The sequence below is a fragment of the Andrographis paniculata genome, unplaced genomic scaffold, assembly GCF_009805555.1.
Source record: "Andrographis paniculata isolate CXL003 unplaced genomic scaffold, ASM980555v1 Contig69END, whole genome shotgun sequence".
NCBI classification, from domain to species: Eukaryota; Viridiplantae; Streptophyta; class Magnoliopsida; order Lamiales; family Acanthaceae; genus Andrographis; species Andrographis paniculata.
Genome location: NW_026137605.1, coordinates 7,154,228 through 7,181,950, shown reverse-complemented (window position 1 = coordinate 7,181,950; position 27,723 = coordinate 7,154,228). Strand labels below are relative to the sequence as shown.

General features: G+C 31.6%; 4 protein-coding genes across 5 annotated transcripts; all 4 read left to right on the top strand.

The window, feature by feature from the left end:
* The first annotated feature begins 1,287 nt into the window (after nt 1–1,287).
* Nucleotides 1,288–5,675, top strand: LOC127264070 (uncharacterized). 2 transcript variants are annotated; one of them, XR_007841598.1, is made up of 5 exons: nt 1,288–1,947; nt 2,040–3,316; nt 4,130–4,501; nt 4,580–4,771; nt 5,347–5,495. XR_007841598.1 is itself a non-coding variant. In XM_051293431.1 (5 exons), exons 1-5 carry the CDS (start codon nt 1,772–1,774, stop codon nt 5,590–5,592), a joined length of 2,277 nt encoding a protein of 758 aa, XP_051149388.1. In that variant the 5' UTR covers nt 1,298–1,771; the 3' UTR covers nt 5,593–5,675. The 2 variants fall into 2 exon arrangements, 1 of the variants encoding a protein (XP_051149388.1); XM_051293431.1 differs by having other exon boundaries at nt 1,298–1,947; nt 4,566–4,771; nt 5,347–5,675.
* Nucleotides 5,676–7,127: 1,452 nt separating this feature from the next.
* Nucleotides 7,128–8,585, top strand: LOC127263685 (60S ribosomal protein L34-like). Its single transcript, XM_051292836.1, has 4 exons — nt 7,128–7,272; nt 7,395–7,474; nt 8,062–8,171; nt 8,265–8,585. Exons 1-4 carry the CDS (start codon nt 7,194–7,196, stop codon nt 8,356–8,358), a joined length of 363 nt encoding a protein of 120 aa, XP_051148793.1. The 5' UTR covers nt 7,128–7,193; the 3' UTR covers nt 8,359–8,585.
* A 7,244-nt stretch (nt 8,586–15,829) lies between these two features.
* Nucleotides 15,830–19,006, top strand: LOC127263684 (probable methyltransferase PMT2). Its single transcript, XM_051292835.1, has 7 exons — nt 15,830–16,048; nt 16,507–17,156; nt 17,250–17,460; nt 17,537–17,831; nt 17,913–18,296; nt 18,368–18,445; nt 18,520–19,006. Exons 2-7 carry the CDS (start codon nt 16,515–16,517, stop codon nt 18,740–18,742), a joined length of 1,833 nt encoding a protein of 610 aa, XP_051148792.1. The 5' UTR covers nt 15,830–16,048; nt 16,507–16,514; the 3' UTR covers nt 18,743–19,006.
* A 5,040-nt stretch (nt 19,007–24,046) lies between these two features.
* On the top strand, nt 24,047–24,880 carry LOC127263982 (protein PHYTOCHROME KINASE SUBSTRATE 1-like). Its single transcript, XM_051293305.1, has one exon. The coding sequence runs from the start codon at nt 24,047–24,049 to the stop codon at nt 24,878–24,880; it is 834 nt and encodes a 277-aa protein (XP_051149262.1).
* Nucleotides 24,881–27,723: the final 2,843 nt, after the last annotated feature.

Below are 27,723 nucleotides of genomic sequence, written 5' to 3'. Positions count from 1 at the left end.
TTTTATATATATTAAAAAAAAATAAACAAAAAATAAAAAAAACTCCAATTTCTCTCTCCCTAGGACATTGTATTGTGTGGTAGTGTATCGTGTTGTATTACCTTAAGATGTTGAAATAGCCTTTTCAATATAATACACATAATGTTGGAAAAATATTTTGGTGGTTGTTATGTTTTCCAAAAGTTCATTAGATAATCAAATCATCCCATTTATAATCAAATCATTGTTTGTTCGGGGGATTAAATTTTAAATTCACTATTCATTCAATTTTTTTTTCCGAAAAATATCAAATCAAATACTTATTTTTTATTTTTTATATTATACTAAAAATCAATTTTATAATCAAAATATCACATAACACCTATTTATATCACATCATACAATTATTCAAATTTAAAAATTTTACTATTCAAATCTCGAACCCAAAATCCAGACACACTAAATTCTCCACCACAATAATTACACACGTTTTGTATATCAATATTTCACTTCAATTTTAAAGGAACCCTACACACATGTTATTTTGTCCACTACAAATCACACCTATATAATATTTATGATTTTTTTATTGTGATTTAAAATTGATTTAAAAATAATGTGTTGATTTAAATTTTTGTAATAATATTTTGATGTGATATTCTATAAAAAAAAAATAGTAATTTTACGAATTGTGCTAAGTTAATAATATTCGATTCCAATTTAAATCATAAGTATTTATATTTTATATTTTTATAATAAATATAAAAAAATTAAACTTATTTTAGCATAGACTTTTTCGTTCGTATGTCATTATTTCTTTCTTGTAAGTCCTATGAAACTTATGCACAATATATTTATATAGTAAATATTTATTTTTTATAATTTTTTATTTCTATTTTAATTAATAATATCTAATTTACTATTATTTTTCACTTGTATTATTATTTTTTTAATCGACCTTTTAATAAATTCGTATAATACCCTGACAATATATTTTGTATTTATCTTATTTTAATATTAAAATATTAATATCTTTTAATGTCCGTATTCATCCAAACCTATATTTTTATCGGGACGGTGGAATATTAATTTTTTTTTTATTATTATTATTTTTTTGATCGGAAGAAATATTAGTTTTGAATATATCATATCTAGTAGCAGTTTCTTCTATCAGGCTTCCGCATCTCATCAAAACATAACAGCAATTAATTCCAACGGTCTGTTTCAGACATCCACGATTAGGGTTTTGAAAGCAGAGTCACCATCCATTTGGCCAATTCTGAATTGGGAAATTTCCTTTTCAGCACCAATTCGTGGGGCGACCCAAAGTGGTGAGTAGACGAACACAATAGGAAACAACAGACAAAATAAAAGAGGGCTCTCGATATCATCATAAATTCAAAATTCCACATATACAATTTGAGAATCCAAAGGGGCCAAGCAAAACGAGGATCTTTCAGAATCGTGTCAATTGGGAAAGACCTCGAAGACGCAAAGTGGGTCAGGTCAGTCTCTCTCTCTGTCTCTCTCACTCAACCAACGGTCCAAAATTGTCGACACGAGGCTTAACTAAATGCCCTCCGTGAGTAATCAGTCCTCTCCTCTGGATCAGAATCATCGGCAGCAGTTTTGGGCTACCAGACAAACGATGCCCACCCCTGTAGTATTTTTTATCTCCTTTAATCTCGGCTTCTGTTAGTGCTTATGCCACTTTCTCCAATGAAAAATTCTACAATATGTTGTTAGAGTGTGTTTGTTTGGAGATGACGAGAGGGATTTCATATTATCATAAATGAAAATTCATTATTGTTTTTCTGGGATTTCTAATATGCTCGAGACCTACTTCACTACAAGGTGTTTGTGTAAAGTCCTGAAAGACAAAATGTTCAGATTTTGTAGCCTCGTTATGGCTTCTGTCTTTGCTTCAATCGTCGAGGTTGTTGGGTTTGTTTCCAGATATTGGTACAGGTAATGATTCGATCTTTATTACACACAAACACATGTGTATATATACATATATATATATATATACTAGTTTTTACATAATTGTTGTTTTGCAGATCAAGGCCATGTGTGGCTGAAGAGAGTGGTTCGATTTTTAGTGGCAATCATTCTCAGGAGGAGAACAATCATTTTGGCAAGGAATCCATTGTTTTTTGGTCAAGTGGGCCTTCTGGAAGAGAGAATTTAGATGTGAAGAAAAAGGGGAAGAAGAGTTTCAGTGAAGAGGTTGAAGACACAGAGGGCTCTGATTTCTTGCGAACTGGTCTGATTTCTAACAGTAGTAAGTATGAATTCATGTCTGGGAAAGATGTGTGTGGGTTTCTTGAAGAGCCAAAAACGGACAACTTTGTTGTTCAGGAAATGTTTGTGGAGGAATCCACAGGTGATGTTTATGAGAGCAGTGATCGAAGTGTTGGGTGTGAAGCTCCTCAAAAAGAAAACTCTTTGGAAGATCTTGATCAAGGATTGGATTCTTGCAGCTTTCGCTTTAAACTTATTGATGTTTCTTGCCCTTCAAATGTTGTTGTTGGGGAGTGTTTGTCGGCACAAGACAACGTTGGTTACAGTAAAAAGAATCTAACTTCTGAAGAAAGTTTTGGGGAATGTTTAATGGAAGATGAAGCTTTGGAGGAGAAAGATGTTTCTTATGAAATTAAACTGCTTCCTGGAGGGGAATTTTCATTTCCTGATTCAAACCATGAGTCTGATGCTTGTGGAGATGACGACAATGACGAGGATGAAGATTTATTGACATTGAATAAGGAACATGAAGTTAAGTCAGTTGATAGAGAATTGGTTGATGAATATGACTTGAGAAACTGGATGAGTAATTTTCTTGAGGAATCTGATTATATAAAGCCTGATAATGTTGAGGTCGGGCTCGATTTAGATCACACAGAAAGATCAGTCGATTTAAATGATGAGTACATAGAACTCGAGCCTCAACCTTTGAGCCCGATGCACATTGTCGAAGAAAAAATTACAGTTGGGGATGCTAGCAAGCAAGAGGGATTAGTAGATGGATCTAAAGAACAGAAAAAATGTTGGGATTCGGATACAGATGACGACGAGGAGCTAGATGTGTTGTTAGAACATCAGATTTTAGTGCAACAGATGAAAACCGAGCTGAAAAACTGCAGAATCCGAAGCCTGCCTCCAATATCAGAAGAAGAAGGTGAGATCGCCGGGATGGTCGAAGATCTGAAGCCACTTGAAATCGAGCAGAGGATCGAGTACAGAGATGTAATGGAGGAAATCCAGAAGTTCTACAAGAGCTATCTCGAAAGGATGCGGAAATTAGACATCTTGAATTACCAGACATTGCAAGCCATCAGTAAGTGAAACCATACTTTGATTATCGAAATTCATTTAATCAATCGATGATCTAGATTTAGAAAATATTGATCATAACTTCGATGTTCGCCTTTATTATTCAGAGAATTATTCAAACTATATTGCTCTTTAGTTCTTTATGATTTCGGCGCCTTTATATTCAATTATGTAGCTACTTTGTTCATCGAACGGGCCATTGTTTCTTTCCGTTGAGTCACTTGAGTCAGCTCAGGCACTTTATATCGTTAAACTATTTCATTCTTAATTTAAAGTTCTGCCTAAAAGAAAATCCACCATTGCCTAAAAGATGAGTGTAGGGAAAAGGAAAAGAAGGCTTTAGTCATTGGGACAAAACCTACACGTAGTTTCATGAAATTGCGTCAAATCCTTTATACTTATAAAACTGCGTCAAACTCTCTCGTAATTTCAGAAACTCTGCGACTAACCTGTTCGGCGGTTCTTATTTAATGGTATTTGACATAAATGTATCCAAAGAAAAAAAAAATAACTATTTTTGAGTATATTTACTATTTGTTTTTAGGCTAAATATAAAAAAATATATATATTTGTGATTTTAGAGGTTTAGAAATTGAGATACTAAAATTTTATTCGCAGTTTGTGCGCATTTAGTTCAAATACCGTTAAATAAGGACCGCCAAGAGGTTAGATGCAGAGTTCATAATACCACGAGAGAGTTTGGGGCGTAATTTTATAAGTACGAGGGATTTGACGCAATTTCGTAAAATCACAGGTGAATTTTGTGCAATTTAGCCTTAGCCATTGTCTGTGTTTTCTAAACATCGTAAAATTGCAGGTTTCCAGCAGCTGAAGGAATCGGACATATACAGCGCAGGCGCGAAAAGGTCGTGCAAAGGGCAGAGGATATACGCCGATCCAATGCATAGATCGGTAGTTGAAATGCACCGCGACTTGGAATTGGTTTACGTCGGGCAGTTGTGTCTATCGTGGGAAATCCTCCGCTGGCTGTACGCGAAAGCGCACGAGCTGTCGGGATACGATTCTTTAGGCAATCACTTTTATAACCGCACAGCGGAAGAGTTTCAACAGTTTCAAGTGGTGGTCTGGAGATTCATCGAAGACGAACCATTTCAAGGTCAGAGGATTCAGAACTATGTCAGGAGCCGGTGCGCGATAAGATGCCTTCTTCAGGTCCCGACGATCAGGGGTAAGTAAGCAAGCCTTACAACCTTAAACCGGTATGTATCGACGTTTTAAAACATTACCTGCAGACGACTATTCGAAGCTGGAACGACGAGAGGAATCCGATGCAGTTTCTCTCGAAATGCTTATGGAGATGATCCGGGAATCGATCTTGATCTTCCGGGAGTTTCTATTCGCCGACAAGCTATCGTCGAGCATTCAAGAAGTTAGGACATGTCTTCACGACTCGTCGGATTCGATGCTTTTTGCTAATGTCATCGCAAGTCTGCACAAGGTTCGTCTTCTCTTCCTCTTCTGTAGAGCTGTTAACGATTCGAGTCGAGCCAAATTTTAAGTGTTAGTTAATGTTCGCAAACAAGGCTCGTGTTTGTTCGTTAAGCTTTCGAGCTCGTTCGTAGTGTTCGAACTCGGGTCGTTAAGAATTTTTGTTGTTTGAACTTGTGTCCGTGTTCGGCTCATTTAGTCTTGATTAAGCTCATTCGAGTTCGTTCGAACTCGCTTATCTTATTTTTTAAAAAAATTTATATATAAATTATAAATAAAATTTAAAATTATTTTATTTATATATTTTAAAATAATATTTTATTTATTTATAAATTATAATTTTATATGTATATATAATATTAATAATAAATATATTATTTAAACAAACGTTCGCCAACAAAGCTCAGGCTCGTTCATTAACCAAACGAGCTTGATTATGTTGTTTAGCTCGACTCGTTAACGTTCGCGAACGAGCTTTAACCGAGCCGAGTTCACGAACGGCTCGATTCGTTTAACAGCTCTACTTTTCTGACGTCGGCTCTAATAAATGTAAATCATTTGATAATTAATTCGACTCGATTACAGAAGGCGAGGAAAAGCAAGGAATGCGCGAGAAGGCAGAAGTGCGTAGTGAAGAAGTCGAAGAAGAAAGAAGAGGATGACGATGAAGGTCGGGCATGCGAGGTGGAGTTGAGATTAGTGTCGAGAGTGTTAAGGCTGTCGAAATTGAGCAGAGATCAGTTAGTTTGGTGCCAGAAGAAGCTCGACAACATTAATTTTCTGGGCAGGAAACCTCGTGTCGACCAATCTTTCTTGCTCTTCCCATCTTGAATTGATGTTGCTTTCCACTTTTGTAAATCAAATCAGTGTTGTCCACAAAATACATAAATAAATACTAATTACTAGTCAGAATTTGAGGGTACTCCAGCATTGCATATCATACTATGTGCTATTAAGTTCAATCTTAGATTTATCCAGACCATCCTCGAAAAGTAAACTAAGGGCGGTAGATTTCCACGTCATAAAAAGTACTCTTTCCGCCTGGTTGTAAATGTCTTATTTATCTTTTGCGTTATTATACTTGATATTTAAAAATATTCTTATATTTGTATAAAAAATTTTTTGCATAAATGTCATTATAATAATATTATAAAATACTAATATAAGTATTTTTGTTCTTTTTAAGTTTTTATATAATAATTAATATTAAAAAATCAACGCAAAAAAAATAAATCAAACCCTTAGAACCGGACGGATGTAATAATATATATATAATAGTTCCGAAATGATAAGATAATTTGGAGTGAACTTATGATTGTAAAATAATTTCAAATTTTAAATCTTATATGTCACGTAATTTGGTGTAATATGGCGTGTCGTTCTTATCTGCATACTATTAGACAAATGTCTTGCTATCACTGTATAATTGTCACTAATAAAAATCATGAGACAAATATTGAATTGTCTTTATAATATATATTGAAATTGTTATGAAACTTTTGTGACAATTAAATTAATGATAATATATCAATACAATTATGAAAAGAAAAAGTTGTTTTTTTTTTTTTTTTAAATATGTTATTTTTATGCAACAATATTTTTACTTCTCAATTAATTTTTTATTTTTTTTAGTTAAATTTTTGGACCTATGGAGTATTTAAGAATATAATTAATATATTTTGATGCAACATATTAACACATAATTATTAATTATTATATAACCTTATGCTATCAAATTATATAAAAACACATCCTAATTTATTATTGTAAAATAATATTTTGGTTGTGCTTTGAAATTTATTTGAAAATAAATATTTATTTACGTTTTTGTTTAAATAATATTTTGATGCGACGAGAGGAAATAATACTCCCTCCGTCCCAAACATCGTGCAATATTTGTGTTTGGCACGGGGATTTAGGTAGGGAGTATTAAGTATGGTAATTTGAGATAATTTGGATATTAAGTAATGTAATTGGAGAGAGAAATTGTTATTTGGTTTTTTTTTATTTGAGTGATGTGACGGGACAAAGTGAAGTGTATATTAATATATGTATAAAAATATTATTAATTATTTCTAAATTTGAAAATGTTGCAATGAGTTTGGTAAAAAAAAAAAAGAAATATTGCAAGGTTTGGGAAGGAGGGAGTATATTTTTATTAAAAATAGTAGCAACTTAATAATGTTAATTTTGATTTAAAATAATAAAACAACAAAACTTTAAAAATATATCATAAATTATAACATAAAGGGGCATAGCGTTTTTGGGCCTGCTAATATACAGGCCCAATGTAAGTTTTTATCCCAGCCCATTATAATTAAAGAATATATCAGTCGTTAGATCTAGGGCTTAAAGAGACTCCTATATATATAAACCCTATATCGTACAACCCCTTTTCCTCCTCCGCCCGAGCCTCCAATCGTCGAGAAAAAATGGTGCAGCGGCTAACATACAGGACGAGGCACAGCTATGCCACAAAATCCAACCAGCACAGGGTCGTCAAGACTCCTGGTAAGAATGCAGTATGAATTTTTATCTGAATATGTTTTTGCTTGTTTTAATTTTGGTGCATCGACGGAGAAGTACTTTTGTGGTGTTAAATTTATTGGCTGTTTACGTTTTTGTTAAAATAGGAGGTAAGCTTGTGTACCAGAGCACCAAGAAGAGGGCAAGCGGTCCCAAGTGCCCTGTCACGGGAAAGAGAATCCAAGGGGTATGTGCGCATTCGGTTTCGTTTTTCATTATTTTAATTTTGAACCGAATATTATTGTTTGTCTAATTTGGATTACGGTGGAGTCGAGAATGCTCCCCTGAGTTACAAATTTGCGGTTTGTCGATTGTGGCTGTATTCAATCTTAGATTGTTTTGGTAGCCAATGCGTTAGGGTTTTCGCGATGAATTTTATTTTTATATGGCTGCAATTCATATTTCAATCAAATGAAAATTTATATCTACTGAATTAGTATCCTCTATGGCATGAAGATGCCGTTTTAATTGAGTTTTGCTTTTGAGTTATAAGTTTGTTTGGCTGCAATTGATTAGTATATAATTTGGCCTATTTGATTTGGGTTTTATTTAGTAACAAATGATTAATCAGACTGAGTAAATATAGAACAATGTATCTCTCATGATCACTTGTATTGGTTGCTATTAGTAGATGGCAAAGCTTGTGTTGACATGGTTTGTAGAAAAAGCGGCCTAAATGTTTTTATTTTGTAATGGATGAGGATCCAACTTTTGGTTTATAATCTTGGAAGCCATTCTATCGAATCCATTTAAAACATTGTTTAATGGTTCCAGATTCCTCATTTAAGACCAGCTGAATACAAGAGGTCCAGACTACCCAGGAATCGGAGAACTGTGAACCGTGCTTACGGTGGTGTGTTGTCCGGACCTGCGGTTAGGGAAAGGTTAGAGATCTTTTCATCCATTGAATGATTAACAATCAGCTATCAAAGGATTATTTGTGTGTCTAACATGTTTCTTGCCCACATCTTCTCTAGGATCATAAGAGCCTTCTTGGTTGAAGAACAGAAGATTGTGAAGAAGGTCTTGAAGATCCAGAAAGCAAAGGAAAAGCTCGCCACCAAGAGCTGAGTCAATGTTGCGAGGCTTCAAATTTAACCATATCCTTTGAAACATTTCTCTTTACTCCCCCCACCCCCCTCCCCCCATCTCGTCGACAAAACAACTTCGCTAGAATCTTTTGTGATCGGCCATTTGATGACCATTTGCATTTTTCGAAGTTTTGGTTAATTAATTGATCTTGTTCCCATTTGTGACAAATTTTCTTGCAGGGTTAATTTGGGCATTGTTGTTTTCAAGTGTTTCATTTTATTTTTTTAAAAGAAAATGCAGTTTGAAGAAAAATGTTTAGGGGTATGGTTGGTTATAATGTTGTTTGATTAGAGTTTTGATATATACTATATGCTTCAATAAAGATTTCAATTTGAATATGTAGGTAAATAGATCAACAGCATAATTTTATAGAAATAAGAAACAAACATCTGACTTGCATATCAACAGGGCTAAATTAGGACAGTATTTTTTTCAATTTTGATCAATATTTTTGCAAACTGTCATATAAAATGGTTCTATTAAAATAGGGTTTTTGCATAATTGAACGAGACTATCAAGGCAAATTATTATATTATTACATCGTTTTTTTTTTTTATATTCGTACATATAATTTGAGCCAGTAGAGCTGTTGAACCATTGGGCTGAATTGAATTTTACATGGAGTAAATTTAGTTCGAATATAAATAATTTGGATTTTAATATTTTATTTTACAATTAATCGAATCAAATTGAATATAATTATATATTTATATTGTTATTATAGTTTAAATTTTATATTAATAATTTGATTCGATTTAATCAAAAAATTGGTAAATTAAGAGGGTGTTCGACAAACAGTATTTTCAAAAGTTTTGCGTATTGAATAGTTTTTAAGTTGTTTGACTAGTCAAAATATGAATTTAGGTGGTTGGTAAATTATTTTTTAAAATAGTTTATTGGCTCAAAAAATTAATTTTTGAAAAATTATCCAACCCAGCGTTTTAAAAGAATTTTTACGTGAGTTTTAATAAAAACTGAAGATTTTTACCAAATATTACATTACAAAATCAAAGTCTAAGTCACATTCATATCCATGTATTATATGTGCACGGTATGAATTTTACAAAATATGCATAGGACACATGGTCATTCGTATAATATCCGTGTAACTTTCTACTTTTTCTTTTTTTCACAAAAAATGTCATTGTTTTCTTGCTCAAGTAAGAATTATCATTGAGAAGAGAGAAACCATTGGATATTGTACTTCAAATTCCAATCCGGATAGAAAAAGTATGGTGTTGTCTTCATTTCCTATGTTCATGAAACATATAAAACCATTAATCACCAAATCATAGATCACGAGCATCTTATCTAATTAGTGCATCATTCTTCATGGGTAGAATTTTGTACTTGTTATGTCCTATATTTTTCATTATGCACTTTGTAAGTTCAAAAGAAAAATAGTGTTGTCTTTTCAATTTTCAATTCTTCAAAAAAAAATAAAATAAATAACGCTATTGCATTCACTAGTTAATCCACATCAATACAATCTTTTCCAATTCATATACTTTCTATAACCCTAAATAATCCAAAGTCATTGATATGCATGTACGGAGAGTTGGGGGTTGGTGCACTAAAACAATGTCAAATCCATCGCCCGTGACAACTTTTCTGAAATCAACATTATTATTTTTTTATATGTGATCTTGCTGAATATAAATTCTCTGTCATGTTGGCTACTCAAATTTTTTTTTATGGTTGAGATAATCTATCAAAACATTAAAAATAAATAATATACACATCAAATTTTTCAAAGTTAGACGTGAATGTATAGTGAAATAAAATAAGTTGGATTGTATAATTTGAATGAGCATTAAGTACAATCTAACATTATTTATTCTAAAATTTAATAAATTCAAACACCGGTATACTTACATTGTTAATTAAGAAAGTCTTAGTAATATTTTTAATAATTGTTTGAATAAGTTTGGTGATTAGTGTGTCTGTTATCTGATTTTTACTACTCATTTTTTTGCAGCTTCTTTGTATGTAAATAAAAATATGTCAAATTTTTTATAAAAAATCAATAAATCATCCGCTCTATACAATGATCTTGAGATTGGACAGATGCATATAATTTTGGTAATAAATATCTTATTTTGGTACGTTTTATGTGCATTTTCCTCTATTGGAATCATATAGAATTTATATGAACTTCTAATGATATAAAGATACTTTTCATATACGTATATTACATTATTCATGAATTTGAATTGATTAACTTCTTCAATTGAAGAGTAAACAAGCTGTTAAAATAGAATTGCATCATAAACAACTTATTTGATGTTGTCAAATAGGGATGGATGTAAGTAGGGGCAAGGGGTCTGGCCCCCTCTCCCAACCCACCCTTTGATTTTATTTTTTTTTCAATTTAAAAATATGAATTTATATATTTTCTTTATCCTGCCACAAATAATTATTGTTTATTTTTTCTCGTTGTCTGTCCCACAAAAGATACCCAATTTTTATTTTTGGTAAATTGATCAATCTTAACCTACTTAACAAATATAAATCCATTTAGGGTGTGTTTGTTTGAAGGATTTTAGAGGATTTCTACTATTCATCCAATTTCCCCCCCCCCCCCCCCCAAAAACATCACATCAAACACCTATTTTTATTTTTTATATTATACTAAAAATTAATTTTACTTTTAAAACATCACATCAAACCCTATTTATATCACATCATACAACTATTCAAATTCAAAATTTTTCCTATTCAAATCCCAATCCAAAATCCAAACCCCCAAACAAACACACCCTAAATTAAATTCTTAACCTATTACAAGTAGGAATCACTCAGGAATTTAGGAATCAATCCAAAGAATTGATGCCACCCAAATGACACTAATGGACTTCCGGCGAGTGGGGCTTCTGCCACCTCCAAGGAGGGGCAAGGTAGCGGAGGAATTAAGAAGGGCAAGACAAAGGACTCACAGGCCAACCAAAATACACGACGGTGTTGGTCACCGGAGCTCCACTGGAGATTTTTGCAAGCCCTGTAACAACTTGGCGGCTCTTATGGTATATAAATAAATAAATCTTTACATATATATGCACACAATCTAGTCTTGTTCGAGGATGTCACTAATTAATTAATTTATTATATTCATTTTACATATATATATATACACATATGTAAAAAAATAATAGGAAGGAAGGAAGAAAAAGACGAAGAAAAGAAGAAAGGGGGAAGGAAGAGGAAAAGAAGATGGGCAAGGAGGCACTGCGAAAAATAATAGGAAGAATGAAGAAAGAGGAAAAAAGATGGGTAAGGGGATACTGTAAAAAATAATAGAGATGGAGAAGAAGAAGAAGAAAAAAAAAAAAAAAAAAGGGAAAGAAGAGGAAGAAAAGATAAGCGAAAGGGGGACATGAGAGAAGAAAAAAGGGAAGAAAAGATTCTAGGGTGGTGTTGGTTTTGAAGGGACGAAGGATTCCAATGGCGGCCACGGGATGAGAAGAATGGGTACTGGTGTATGCCTATGAGTATGTATAAAGTAGTTTGTGTGTGTCTGTACGATGAAAGCCAACTTTGAAGAGGTATAACAATCAAAATGAGTAAAATATTAAAGGAAGAGGCGACTGTGCAATATTTTTCAAAACACAAGTAAATTTTATGAAATTTTATGACCTAAATGAAATTTTCAGTAAATTCGGAAACTATATAGGTGTTTTATGCTATTTTATCAAAATAAAATAATATCATAAAATAATATTATTAATAGGGATAATAAAAATAAGTACGACCCGAAAGTCGGATCCACGGCACGAAAAATCCATGCTTGGGCTTCCAAAAATAGACCTGAAAATTGTCGGGCCGTGCTTGGCCCGGCACGCTAATGAACCGGGTTGTGCCCGGGCTCATGAAGGTCCGATCGTACCTGGCTCGGCCCAATTTTTAAAATTAATATTTAATATTTAATAAAGTTATATATATTGATGTTTGAAATAAAAATAAAAATTACAACATGGATGGTAAAAGTTTAAGTTTGTATATATTTGATTGTGAGTTCAATTGTCCACTTTTATTAATTAAATTTATTTTGTTCTAAATTAATTCAAAGCTAAAAAAAAAAAAAAAAATATAAAAAAAAAAAAAAATCGAAATACAGGCCGTCACGGGCCAAACTTTTTAGGCCCGATTATAAAATGGGCCGTGCTGGCCCAGCACGGCTTGGAATCGGGTTGGGCTGGGACGATATGAAAAAAAAGCAGGCCGGCTCGTGTTATCACCCTTAATTATTGACTCACTAAATTCTACTGCCTTAGATATTAAGTCAGATCAAGGATGGGTAGCTTAAGCGGTTGAGTCCTCATTTACTATGTTCAAAGTTAAAAATTAAATCTTTGTGAATGGTGAGTGTGTGAATAAATTCTATAATAGAGAAACCATTTATCTCTCTTAATCTATGTCATCAATTTGGTAAAAAAACATAATCATTACTTTATCATCACATTAGCTAAAACTGAATAAGGAATTAGATATGCAATGTATGAAATAAATTACCAACGACAAATGATAACCAAACAACAATTACAACTAATAAAAATTCAAGGCTTACACAATTTATTAACCAACTTGCCAATCAAATGTTAAGTCTAGCCAAATCTACGACTTACACAATTTATTAATCAACGGCTATATTTAACCAAATTCACGGCTTCACAATTTATCAATCGACTTTTCAATTAACGATCAAGTTTAGACAAATCTACACATTACACATCAATCAACTCTCCAATAAGTGGCTAAGTCTAACCAAATCTGCGACATACATATCTTATCAATAACATGCCAACAATGGCAAAGTCTAGTCAAATCCACAACATACACAAATTATCAATCGGCTTGCAAATCAAATGCTAAGTCTAGCCACATCTACGACATACACAAATAATCAATCCAACATGTCAATCAATGACCAAGTCTAGTCAAATCCACAACATACACAAAGTATCAATCAACTTGTTAATCAATGACCAAGTTTAGCCAAATCCACAACGTGCACAAATTATCAATCGAGTTATCGATCAACGACTAAGTCTAGCAAAATACACGGCATATACAAATTATCAATCGACTTACCAATCAATAACCAACTCTAGCTAAATTTAAAGCTCATATAATTCAACTTATTATCTTTCATCGTGTAAACAACGTATTCACACATCAACTATCTACTATTATTTGCCCATAAGTGGCATCAACAACCCAATAAACGGTTTATCATATACATTACATATCATGTCAATCTCCATTAACAATTACTAATATCATCTCACAACAAGTTCACCATATATCACATACGGATACAATCATTTCAAGTGTGCAAAATTTAACTCCTTACCTTACTTAGAGGAATCTAATCAATTCAACTACCACTGAGTCGTGGAATTTGATTCGATTGGACTTCACCTAACCACAAAATACAATTAATCAACTTACTCAAATTTAGCATATATCTTATAAAATTCATCATAAATTCTTGTTAACCAAAAAATATGAAACTAATGTGAGATCAAATATAACATTCCTAAATTTCATTTTAAAGATCAAAAATTCGATTAACCATTTGAATTATACATAATATCATCTTAACTCACACAATTCGTTCAATTCGGAAAATTAGAGTAGTTTTATTATAAAAATTATTAAAAAGTTATATTACATTCAAATAGGAAGAACTTGGTTTCTAATTAAAACTAACATATATATATCTACATTTTAAATGAAACAAAAATGTGAAAATAACACAAAATTAGAGAAAAAAAAATTGTTGAACACTCTGCAATGCTTTTCCGTCAAGAAAGATAGTATATAATTCTTTCTAAAAAATCATATATATATATATATATATATTTTCAAATAACTCAGATTGATACCATATTAACAAGGGGTTCGGCATTCAACCTAAAACCAATTGGTGATAGGTAGAGTGGCCTTCACCCTTATATAATAGGGGAGTTCCCACATATTTATCAATGTGGGACAATATTCAACACTCCCCCCTCGAGATGATAATCTCGAAAATCCGTACAGGATCCAAACCCAATACGAGCACCATGACTCTAATACCATATTAAGAAGGGATTCAGACGTCCAGCCTAAAACCAATTGGTGATAGGTGGAGTGACCCTTCACCCTTATATACCCTTATATAGGAAAGTTCCCAAATATTTACCAATATAGAACAATATTCAACATATAAGTCAAACGGAAAATAAACTCACTAAGAATCTAAATATGATTTAATGACAAGCAAGCTCATATTAAAATAACTGAAATAACTTAGAATAATATACCAGTCATAAAATTTAGATTTAAAAAATAAGATAAAAGAATTTATAAAAATTTATTCCAAAATCACCTCAAGGAAATGTGGTGAGCTAGGGTTTCCTAAGAGTATTTATGAATAAAATAAAAGTAAAATATAAATAAAAAAAATAAAATTTTATATTTAAAATCTCAAATTAAAATGTTTGTGCATTTTTTAAAAATACATAATTTTAGGCAACAAACCTTTTGTTACTATTTTGACAATAATTTTTTTGTTTTACTTCAAATTGATTCACAGTTTGCAACATTGAAAAGATAATTCAAAAAATATCTAATGACATGAATTCTATGTAGATTAATGCAAACTCACAAATACACAACTATTTCAAATCAATATATAGTTAGCAATTTTAAAATATTTAAGTGAATACAATACTTAATAGGTCAAGCTATTTCAGTCGAACTTAACAATCTGCAAATTAAGTACAAATTAAGTATGACAAGACAATTCACAAGTATTATTTTTTACTAATTTTATTATTATTATAATTAGTATTATTTAAAAAAAAGAAAAACAAAAGGTGATGAAAAGAGGTTATGTGAAAATGGGAATACTGCTGTGTTTGTTTGGGGTTTGAATTTTGAGATAAGATTTAAATAATAAAAATTTTAAATTAAAATAGTTGTACGATGTAATATAAATAGCTTTTGCTGTTATATTTTAAATGTAAAATTAAATTTTTATATTGATCATATGTTTTCGACGGAGAAATTTTAAATGAATTAGTGAATTTTTTACAAAATCCTGATAACAGAATGAGGGCTGCCTTTAATTTTTTATTGTGGGCCCCATGTGCCAAAGACCACGCAGATCATCTGTTATGTACGCGGAGAAGATAGATTAATCGGATTCAATCCGACCACTCATCGTTAATCGATATTCTTTTTTCCTTTTTTGATAATAAAAAAATCATCGCTCCATACATTGCAATTATTTGTTCTAAATGCTATGAGGACCCATTTCCTTTGAATTCATTTTCCTCCCGATCTGGGGCGAACCTGCAAATTAGAAAAAATTTGTTGCAATTGCAATATTAACTCTAATAGGAGGGCCATTCTAAAATTTTCCCGTTGATGAATGATGATCGATGAAGCGCGTTGAATGGCAATTAAACAAAGACACGCCATTACTAGATAATGTAAATAGACATGGAATCTGTGTTTTGTGCGTCGATATGCGTGTGTCGGCTCTCTCTTCTGCCCTAGTTTTTGCTCACCGAACAGTTTGTAGATCAGCAGAACTTCTTATTAGTGGTTGGATTTAAGCATTTTCTGAGCGGCGAAGGATGCGTTCTTTCTAGATTCTCCAAATCAGTTCTTCTATCAGTAGGTATGGATTTGATTTCCTAAATAATCTGTTTTTCTATGCTTTGTCTTCGTTTTAGGTTCGTAGTTCATGTGAAAAATGTTATTGTGTAAACCTGTTTTTTTCTTTAAAGAGACTATTGATTAGTTTAAGAGCTCTCTTGAACTCAAATGGAAGTCTAAACCAAGTCACATTTTTACTGAGATTTCGCTGGAATGAATCAGGTCTTCATTTACACCATTTACAAATTCTTACACAGATCTTCTTCTATTACTAATACTGAATTGAAGTTCGATCCTGAAAAATGTGGCTGCTGATCTAGGTTGATTACCTATCCATTCACAAAAAGGTTAAATTAAAATTGATTTGCTATGTCCTGATTGTAGTTTCTTGATGCTGTCCTATAAAAGGATGATTTTCTACTTTTGATGTTTAGTTTTTGAAAAAACTTTGCTGTTGTGACACTAATTTTTGTGTATTAGGACCTGCAATGGCGAACAAATTTAGTACAGGGAACAGTAGAACAAGAAGTTCAGTGTCCATCTTCATCGTAGCTAGTCTCTGCTGTTTCTTCTACATACTCGGAGCATGGCAACGAAGTGGGTTCGGGAAAGGCGACGCTGTAGCGTCGGCTATGATCAAGGCCGGCGACAGCTGTAACATCCTCCCGAGCCTCAACTTCGAAACACATCACGGCGACAGGACAACGGGCACTTCATATTCTAAAGTAGTCGAATATAAGCCTTGCCATCATCGCTACAAGGATCACACGCCCTGCCAAGATCGAAAACGAGCAATGAAATTACCGAGGGAGAATTTTTTCTACCGTGAGAGGCATTGCCCCTCCCAAGAACAGAAGCTGCATTGCCTGATTCCCGCGCCTAAAGGATATGTGACACCGTTTCGATGGCCAAAGAGCCGTGATTATGTTCCCTACGCCAATGCTCCGTATAAGAGTTTAACGGTCGAGAAGGCGATTCAGAATTGGATTCAGTATGAGGGGAATGTGTTTAGGTTCCCAGGGGGCGGGACACAGTTTCCTCAGGGGGCGGATAAGTACATTGAGCAGCTCGCGTCGGTTATCCCGATTGCGAATGGCACAGTTAGGACTGCATTAGACACTGGTTGCGGGGTACGCCAATCGTGAAATGATCGCCTGATTGTATGATTGTTTTTGCTGCATTGTTGATGATTTAATCTCGATTTCATGTTTTTGTCGATTTAGGTTGCGAGTTGGGGCGCGTATCTTTGGAATAGGAATGTCGTAGCTATGTCGTTTGCGCCACGAGATTCACACGAGGCGCAAGTTCAGTTCGCTCTCGAACGCGGCGTGCCTGCCGTCATTGGTGTTCTTGGAACTATCAAAATGCCGTATCCGTCTAGCGCTTTCGACATGGCGCATTGTTCACGTTGTCTTATACGTTGGGGTGCGAATGGTAAGAACCTTAACCTTATCGAACCTTTTTCTTCATACGGTCGCGCGATGCATTGTATTTTTCGTTCGTTATACAGATGGATTATATATGAAGGAGATTGATCGTGTTCTTCGACCGGGTGGGTATTGGGTGCTTTCCGGACCACCGATAAGTTGGAAGACTTCTTACAAGGCATGGCAACGTAGTAAAGAAGAACTCGAGGAAGAACAGAGGAGGATCGAGGAAGTTGCTAAAATTCTCTGCTGGGAAAAGAAATCCGAGCACGAAGAAATCGCGATATGGCAGAAATCGAAGGATGTAGACGCCTGTCGAGCTGCGCAAGAAAATTCCGGCGCAGAATTCTGTAAATCTGAAGCTGCGGACGATGTCTGGTATGCATTACTTTACGAAAAAAAAAAACATCGCATAAGATGCAATCAAAACGATTTCAAGTTAGTTTTTCGACTTGTCAGGTACAAGAAAATGGAGCGTTGTATAACTCGAATCGGAAATGCCAAAATTGGAGAAGTTTCAGGAGATCTCAAACCATTCCCGGAGAGGCTTAATGCAGTTCCCCCGAGAGTTGCCAATGGCGCAATTTCTGGAGTTTCAGCCGAGGCGTATCTGGAGGACAATAAAGAGTGGAAAAAACACGTCGACGCGTATCGGAAGATCAACAAGATTATAGACTCGGGAAGATACCGCAACATTATGGATATGAATGCCGGGTTCGGAGGCTTTGCTGCGGCAATTCAGTCGCCCAAATTATGGGTTATGAACGTCGTACCGACTATTGCCGAGAAAAATACACTCGGCGTTGTTTACGAAAGAGGACTGATCGGCATTTACCACGACTGGTATGCCTTTTTCAATGCGACGCCATTTCTCGAATTCTCTACATTGCTTTGCTTATGGTTTTCTTTTTTAGGTGCGAAGCCTTTTCGACATATCCAAGGACGTACGATCTCATCCACGCCAATGGCGTTTTTACCTTGTACCAGGGCAAGTGAGTATCCTTTATTCGTTCGATTTCCTCTCTTGCATTTATGTTTCTTGCTAATTCTCGAGCATCGTACGCAGATGTGAGTTCGAAGACATCTTGTTGGAGATGGATCGGATTCTACGGCCTGAAGGCGCAGTATTGTTCCGGGACGAAGTCGACGTTCTTGTCAAGGTGAAGAAAATAATCGCGGGGATGAGATGGGATTCGAAAATGGTGGATCACGAGGACGGCCCTCTTGTTCCCGAGAAAGTACTTGTGGCTGTGAAGCAGTACTGGGTCGGTAACTCGACTTCTGCGTGATGAATACATCGTGCGAACATGGTTTTTGGTCGACGAAGAAAGTTGAGCCGGACCGGGACATGGCTAACCAGGTACGTAGTAATACTCTGTTGTTCGAGCTGTTCTTGTAAGGAAATGGTATGTATCATTCGTAGGTAGAATATTTTTTTGTCTATAGTAGTGTATGGCCATAGCCAAAGCCATGAGAGCTGTTCTAGAGCATAACATTTTGTTATTTTTAGAGGTTTTTTTGGCGTAAATATTCTCAACTGTTTGGTTGAATTATTTGTTGTGGTATGGTTGTTATATTGCAATTATTTATTTTGGTAAAAATGCAATTATTTATTGGTTGAATTATTTTTAAGATAATTGCAATTTTTTATTTTCAATTATATAACACTGTCATTTTTAGTAAAGATACACAAAATATCAAGTATTTTATTTATTGCTTGAAATCCTTTTATCTTAAATTAAAGTTTGCATGAACATTATCCTTCATTTTATACAATTATCAATTTATTTTATTCAAAAAATTTATTTAAGACAGTTTACGTTGTTTTTTTTTTTGTTTTAATTTGAATTTTTATTTAGAATCAAATATCAATTTGGAAGGATTTTTTCGTGCAAATTTTATATTAATATAAATGGTTTCACACAATAAATAAAATATATTTATGCATTTTTACTAAAATAATTTACCCTAATAATAAAAAAAAATTCTAAACACTAAAAAGTATGCAATTTTTGTTTTTTTCTTTTTGAAAGAAATAAAATATAAATTCTAATCCAAAATATTAAATTAAACACTCTAATAAAAAATATTTGATATGCTTTAGAATTAATATTATTATATATATATACAATATATAAACATCAACATATATTTTACAAACTTATCAAAATTTAACAATTTAACATAAAATTATTTTTTATATTGTCAACACACTTCTAATATAGCTAATATATAAAAATAAAATAAAATAAATCTCAAATTAAAAATACAGATAAATATTCTCTTCACTTCACCTAAATGTATACATCTTCCGTTTTCATTCGTCTCAGTATACAATATTTTTTAGTAATTATGGATCCTATTGTTTTGTTTCAAATACTCCTATTTGACTTTACACCAAAAAAATAAAAATAATTATCCTTACACTATTTTAAATTATTCACTACAATTAAAATATTATTATTATATTATTTTTTAAATTCTACACTAAAAGTAAATATACACTATAACTGAGAATGGAGGGAGTATATTTTTTTTTATATTATATTAAAAGTTAATTTAATATATAAAAATATAACATCAATACATATTTATTTATGTTAATCAAAATATACAACTTTATTATCCAAAATTCAAACTCAACTTTCAAATTGTATGACCAAATAAACTATAAAGAAAAAAAAAAATAATGATTTATAGAATATAGTTAAGTAAGATTTAAATTATTGTTTGTTAATTATTAATTTATTAAAAAATAAGACTAATTTTGCGAGACGGTAAAAAAGAAGAAGAATTGAGACGGAGAAAGTATATATATATAATATAATATATTATTAATGGTTGACTCAATTATTTGAATGGAGCTCACCTTATTAATGTCAAATACTCCTTTCGTTCCATTTTAAAATATCTATTTTTTTTCTTAATAAAATTAATCATATACTAATATCAAAATATTTTTAACTTTTATTTAAATTACAAATATACCATTACATATACATTTACTTTTTTACATAAGTGAAAAGGTCAAAAATATCAAATCTTCTTACATACTTGCACTAACTAATAAAATACTATTATTTTTTAATTTACTATAAAATCTCAAATGACCCAACGGTGCCAATGAGATCGTAAATATTAAGGGCATTTTTGGTAATATTTATTGAAGTGATATATTTTAAGTGTCGATCCTAAATATTTGTTGATGGCTACACCTACACTACACTAAAACTCTTCCAGCACAAATACTTAAAGTGGCAATTTATGAACATCCGACCATCGGATCGATCTAAAATTTCTACAAGAATTTTTTGATGTAATATTTCTACAAGTATAGAGTTAGTATTATTTCTTGATCTTCAAACAAATGACATCTTAAGCACTAGATTTTTCGATGGGACAACAAGATTCTATATAGAGTTATTGTTATTTCTTGTACAGAGCTATTACTATTTTATAGGTGTGTTTGTTTGGGGGTTTGGATTTTGAGTTGGAATTTGAATAATAAAAATTTTGAATTTGAATAGTTGTATGATGTGATATAAATAGGTGCTGATGTGATGTTTTGAATGTAAAATTGATTTTTAGTACTGTATAATATAAAAAATAAAAATAGGTGTTTGATTTGATATTTTTGAAGAAAAAAAATGAGATGAATAATGTATTTCCAATCCCCCAAACAAACACACCCTGTAGTGCGGATATTTGATGGACTTTGGTCTCATATTTTCACTTTTCACATGAGAGGTTTTTCAAATAAAAATTTCTCTTAATTCTCTATCGGTTGAATTAGTTATTGTGTTATAGTTCTTTTATTACAATTATTTTATAGTAAATTTACTTTAAAAAGATAAGATTACAAAAATTTAGTTTAATTTTGTAATGATATATCAAAAAATCCAATGATCAAAAGCTAAGTGTAATAACAACCATTACACAACCATTGAATGCATGCGCAAATTTGTGCGTAGGGTTTGTGAGTCTTTAGATGAGTCATCGTGAGCTAGGGAATTGATCATATCCTATTTGCGGTGTCGATTAGGATAGTAAATTCAGTCTACATTGGTATCTCCAAAGTAGGGTTTTCTATATCCGAAACTGGATCTACAACCGCTATTACAACATCAAAATTATTGTTCGTTCAATCGAAGCAATCTGTCTGTGTGATCAATAACAAAAATCGCATACAAACAGATAATTTGTATTTGGGCTGTGCTGTGTGTTGCATTATACTTATTATCAGAACAACATTAGCTGGCAAAAATGTGGAACATCATAATATTCTTCAAGATTTGGAACAACAATGGCTGTCAGAACATTATTATTACATTATTGGTACTGTCTTAGTGCTGTGGATTTTATGTATGCTCTTGTGGTCAGTAATCTTCTGATCTCTGCACTAAATTGGAGAAGACAAGAAAATTAAAGAAAAGGAAATATCATAATTTTAATATTTAATGGTTTTATTATTATTTTCTGGGCAATTCTTTTTTGTCTTATGGCATGAATCAAAGCTTTGGTAGGGCACATCCTCCACCATCATCGTACTATTTGACATATGTTATGTCCCTATCATCTCACATGAATTATTCCTTTGTCCAAATTCTTTGATTAGAAAGTGGTTTTCTTCTCCCAGAATCGATGACAAATTTTGCATCAGACAGCCCCAAATGACGTGATGAGAATTTCTGGGACACATCTTATTTTGGTTTTCATTGATCTCATTTGGTTCTGTGTCTTTAGCAAAAAATTTTCAAATTTTACTATTTGACTCTACATTTTTCGAAAAAAATATATTTTTTCTCTCACAAAACATCCCATCAAACATTATTTTCGTACCAAATTCAGATCGAATTTTTTTTAAGCTCGTCTAAAGAAGCACCACACCAAATTATTTTGAATTATTGTTTAATATTTCAAATACTTTTTAGTATTAAATTATTTTACTTGCATGTTAATAGTAAATATATATTTGGTTTTTAATATATCTTAATGTAAAGCTCGTCGTCGATTTAATTGCGAATCCAACAAAATTGAGAAATATAATTGTATATGAATCGAATCAAAGTGGCTGTATACAATTATATATTTGTAAGACTATTTGATCATTCAATTTGTTTTGAATCATAAATGATGCTTGTATTCGATTTGAAATAATTTTCAAATATTCGATCTGATTCAACCTATTCAAAACTTTAAAATACAATTTTAGCAATTTCATTCAAAAAATTCGATTCAAAATTTGATTTTTTTTTTTTGTCTTGTTCAATTTTATTCAAAGTTAATATATTCGAAAATTTATATAATTGAAATTTTCAAAAATAATTTTAGGACAACTTGATAAAAATAAAAAACAAAGACGTCTACTATTTATAAAATTTTCAAATTGACACCGTTCAATTTCCATTCTCAAACAAAAATAAAAATATCATTGTCTACTTCTAATTTTAATTATATTATATATTTATTTACATAAAACTTTATAAGTAATATTATAAATAACTTTAATTTGATTGATTTAATTTGAAAAAATGTAGTTATTTATACTATATATATTTTGTACTCTCTCTGTATCTCTCTATATATATATTGTTATCAAATTTAATATTAAACTTTTATATTTATATTTAAACAGTGGCGAAATCAGTTTTTGAACTTTGATAAGCTAACCGTCAATTCATTTTTATTATTTGATGTTGCCTAAAAATATTAAATCAAACATCTATTTTTTATTTTTAATATTATAAAAAAATAATAATAATAATTTTACATCCACAAAATTACATCTAAGCCCTATTTAATTCGCATCAACTATTACAGTTCAAAATTTTTACTATTTAAATTTCAACTCAAAATCCAAACCCCCGAACAAACACACCCTAATTTATATTCAAATCAAATTTAATATTTATATTTGAATTCGATTCATAAGATTTTAAATATGAATATTAAAATTTAATTTATAAACTCACACAACCATGTAGAGGAATAAATTAAGGGTGTGGTTGCGTGGGACTTGAATATTAAGCTGAAATTTAAATAGTAAAAAATTTAAATTAAAATAATTGTATGGCAGTGATATAAATAAGTATTAATACGATGGTTTGAACGTAAATTTAATTTTTAATATAATATAAAAAATAAAAAATAAGTATTTGATTTTATATATAAAAAAAAATATAATGAATATTAAGAAATTTGAAAAGTTTGAGAAATAAACCAAGAGACCCTTAAAAGAAGCAGACAAAGAGCAAAAGGGGTTTGCTTTCCAGGAGCAGTATTTTCATTCGTTGTCAAGAAAAAGCAGAAAACAACATTAATTAGATTGTGTTGTGTTATGTGTATTAGGTGAAGCCACATTACATTCTCATCAAGACAAAACTTAATCTTTCATGTAATAGCAGCACACAGTGTCACGTGCCGACGACTCCCAACAACAACGTGCTCCGCTCTCATACCATTCGAAAATCAATCCGTACGGAAACCAAATAAATAATAATATGTAGTGAATCTTTACTCTATTATAAACTCTAACTATACTTGCGCATTCCTTAAAACCTCCTAATCCTCGGACACATTCGGAAGCCCTAAAAATGTCCTCGCCTCTTATTACATTGGCTTCATCGTCCAACCCGCCTTACACGAGCACGACGATTCTCCGGGATCCTTCATTCGCGGCGTATTTGAATGGCGCCGAGGAAAACTTTGTCCTAAGACTTAACGGCAGCACCGGCACCTCCGTTTCGATCCCACTGGACACGTCAGAAATCGATGTTGTCCAAACGGAGAAATATTTCGACGAGAATTATGATCCCGACCTAAAAAGAGACTGCGAGCGCAATCCGGTAGACATTGCGACACCGAGCGTTCATTCCGAGTCGACATGGAACAGCCAAGCCGCTTTATTACAAAAACAACCTAGGAGTACCAAAATGATCCATTTTCTTGCACGCTTCGGCTGCGGCAGTTCCTGCCGAGACAAGAACTCCGGCAGCAGCAGCCGCAACGGTACCGGTAACGGTAAATCGGGGCAGGGACACCAAAATAACGACGTTGATTTCAGCTTCCCGGGTTTTAATCCGAAGGCGGGAAATCAGTCGATGTTTTCGAACTCTTTTATTGGAGCTGGGACCGGACAAGACGGTAGAAGTAGCCGTTCCTCGTCCATGGCAGACAGCGACAGCTGCGCGAGTTCAGACCTATTCGAAATCGAGAGCTTGTCGCCAAGAAACGGATATGCGCCCAGCTCCGACTTCTCGGTCATGTCCGAATCCGAGGATGTGAAATCTTCCCGACCTCCTCGGCAGCGGAAGATTGGCTCGTTTAAACCGCGATGGAATGTTCTGTCGGGATGCATGAACCGCAAGGCTGTCGAGATCGTCGGCGCCAGAGCAACCGAGGTTTCGAACAAGGCCTCGTATAGTTAAAATTTTAAATTAAAATAATTATTTTGTTTAATATAAATAAATATTAGTGTAATGCTACGTTATTTTTTAATAAAATGTAAACAGTAAAATATGTAGCATATATTTTGATTTGATAATTTTTTTCTAATAATAAAATGTAAACAGTAAAATATGTAGCATATATTTTGATTTGATAATTTTTTTTAGAAAAAAGATAAAATTAAGGTTAGTATGCTACCCTATTTCGTTTAAAGTCATCTTTTAATTCATAATTTTATTTTTACATAATTTAACTTATTTTTAATCATACGACCAAAAAAATATTCTTTATATATTTATTTTATATATTTTTAAAATTTACAAATAATATTCAATATTTTTACCGATTTAATACCATTTATTTTTTAGAATAAAAAAATATTCTTTATATATTTATTTTATATACTTTTTAAAATTTACAAATAATATTCAATATTTTTACCGATAATTTAAATATAATATAATTATATTATCATAATTAATTATAAATATCATTAAACATAAAATAAATTAACAAATACCCCTTCTCTCTCCCAACAAATGATTCATTTGTTATAGAAACAGTTTTGATATTATTTTTTATATGAATATTATTGTTAGTATTATAAAAATATGAATTAACATATAATTAAAAGAAATTCAATATGTTTAAATATTTCAGGTATTATTTCTTAATAATACAATATGTATATTATTTTGTAGATAATAAAATTTTATATAATGTAAATTATTTATTTACTTATATTAACTTAAACTATTTTATTAAAAAAATAAGAAATTTTAAATGTATATAAAAATATTTATTTATTAAGGAGATATATAAAAATTGAAAAAATTTAATAAGTAAAAAATCAATTAAATTGATTTATATTTATTAGCTGTATTTTAGATGAAGGCGACGGCTACACTGTTGAATATAAAACTCAGCAATTACTTAATTGCACATCGTGTACTAACCGACAATACACAGTATTACCACAGACAATACACTATGCGTTAATATAATACAAATACAATACATAAATTAACAAAATATAATATAGTCTAACACAACGTATACAACAATTGATTTTAGCACATGACATAATATGTAATAAATGCATGTGTTGTTTTTATATTTTATGTATGCTAACCCTCCCCTTAAGATGAATAAATTTACTAAAAATATTTTTTTAAAAAATTATATATTATAGGACAAAAAAAAATAATGATCATATGTGACAAAATTGATAAGATAAGTATTAACTAAAAATTAGAATATAAAAATATAAAGATAATTTCATTTATAAATAATTTATAGTTTATATTATTTATACTATTCTATGTACTAATATTGACCATGTTTCGTGTAGTTGAGTTTGGAAAAATTTTATTTGAATTTGATATTAAAATAATATTTAATGAAATGTTTTGTAAGAAAATAATTTTTTTTTTTTCAGAAACACAGAGTCCAAATAGTAAAATTTAGAGAAATTTGTGTAAATAAACAGACCCTATATTTATATATATATGCTAATTTTTAAAATAAAAAAATAATTTTTTTTCCCAAATCCAACATAGTATCATACTAGTATTTTTTACTTTTTTTTTTTTCGCACATCATCATGTTCTTTCTGTCAATTCTAATCTCTATACGTTTATAGATAATACACATTAGTATTTTGATTGTGTTTGTTGTAATTATAAGACTTTTAATTCTAAATTTATGTATCCCTCTATTCCCGATACAACCTTACATCATCCTATACACATTGTCAATGACTCACATATGCATATAACTCAAGTTTGGTAACATTTTGACTTCATTCTTATATTTACTAGCATTGATTACATTTCTCAATTAGCCTTAAATTTTATTTGGTTTGGTGAATTGGTTGAATAGAGATTATCTTTTCATCTTCTAATGTGCAAGTTCATGATTCACAAAGGGATTAACTTGTTGAGACGGGACGCAAAACTAGTCGATTATTTAAACTCAGTTAACTTCAAATTCCCTTTCTTCGCCCTTTTAAGCTGCGGTTTCCCCCTCTCCTTCTAGATATCAGTGGCATCTTCGCTTAAAACATGCATCTCCGAACAAACTCAAATCTCTCGTCAATAAAACTATCTTAAGTCCTGTGAATCTTGAGTCCTTTGACTGTATGTATTATATAAGCTTGGAAAGTTGTTTGTTTTTTCCTTTGTTTTTTTAAATTTCTCTAGTGCTAATAAATTTTTCTTTGGTACATTTGGATATTTGAAGGCTTTCACCGGTAAGATCTATGAATGAGTATAAATATTTTGTAATTTTGTTGATGATTTTTCTTGTTTTATTTGAATTTACTTTATGAAACAATGCTCTAAACTTCCATCAATTTATATCACTTTTGTCAAAATGATACATACTCAATTTTCTTGTATTATCCAAATATTGCATATTGATAATGTCCTAGAGTATAATGACTTTGTGTTTCTTAGCTTTCTTTTTGCTCAATATACTATTCAACAATCTTGTCCATATATATCCCAACAAAATGATCGGGTAGAGTGCAAGTATCGTCACATCCTCAATACTGTTTATGTGCTCCTATCAGTCTCTTGTCTTGATCGTTTTTGGAGAAAAGTCACTTTTGATTCCATCTACACCATAAATGGGTTTTCTTTCTCTATTACTCCCTTCTTCGTTCGTTTGGTTTTATTTGTTTTGTCCTTCTCCCACCTCACCAACGCAATAAGCTTGAATCACATACTCTTTTGTGTTGCTTCTTGTGTTATGGGATAGAGTATAAAAGTTATTGATGTTGGAATCTCATATCTAAACATCTTCGTGTCTCTCATTATGTCAC

Excerpts from the sequence above, each read along its gene's own strand:
- LOC127263684 (XM_051292835.1), top strand. The coding sequence starts at position 16,515 with ATGGCGAACAAATTTAGTACAGGGAACAGTAGAACAAGAAGTTCAGTG. Across the intron at positions 17,832-17,912 it reads GAAGCTGCGGACGATGTCTG|GTACAAGAAAATGGAGCGTT; the intron begins GTATGCATTACT and ends TCGACTTGTCAG. Across the intron at positions 18,297-18,367 it reads ATCGGCATTTACCACGACTG|GTGCGAAGCCTTTTCGACAT; the intron begins GTATGCCTTTTT and ends TTTCTTTTTTAG.
- LOC127263685 (XM_051292836.1), top strand. The coding sequence starts at position 7,194 with ATGGTGCAGCGGCTAACATACAGGACGAGGCACAGCTATGCCACAAAA. Across the intron at positions 7,273-7,394 it reads CAGGGTCGTCAAGACTCCTG|GAGGTAAGCTTGTGTACCAG; the intron begins GTAAGAATGCAG and ends TTGTTAAAATAG. Across the intron at positions 8,172-8,264 it reads GGACCTGCGGTTAGGGAAAG|GATCATAAGAGCCTTCTTGG; the intron begins GTTAGAGATCTT and ends CATCTTCTCTAG.
- LOC127263982 (XM_051293305.1), top strand. The coding sequence starts at position 24,047 with ATGTCCTCGCCTCTTATTACATTGGCTTCATCGTCCAACCCGCCTTAC.
- LOC127264070 (XM_051293431.1), top strand. The coding sequence starts at position 1,772 with ATGAAAATTCATTATTGTTTTTCTGGGATTTCTAATATGCTCGAGACC. Across the intron at positions 3,317-4,129 it reads CCAGACATTGCAAGCCATCA|GTTTCCAGCAGCTGAAGGAA; the intron begins GTAAGTGAAACC and ends GTAAAATTGCAG. Across the intron at positions 4,502-4,565 it reads TCAGGTCCCGACGATCAGGG|ACGACTATTCGAAGCTGGAA; the intron begins GTAAGTAAGCAA and ends CATTACCTGCAG.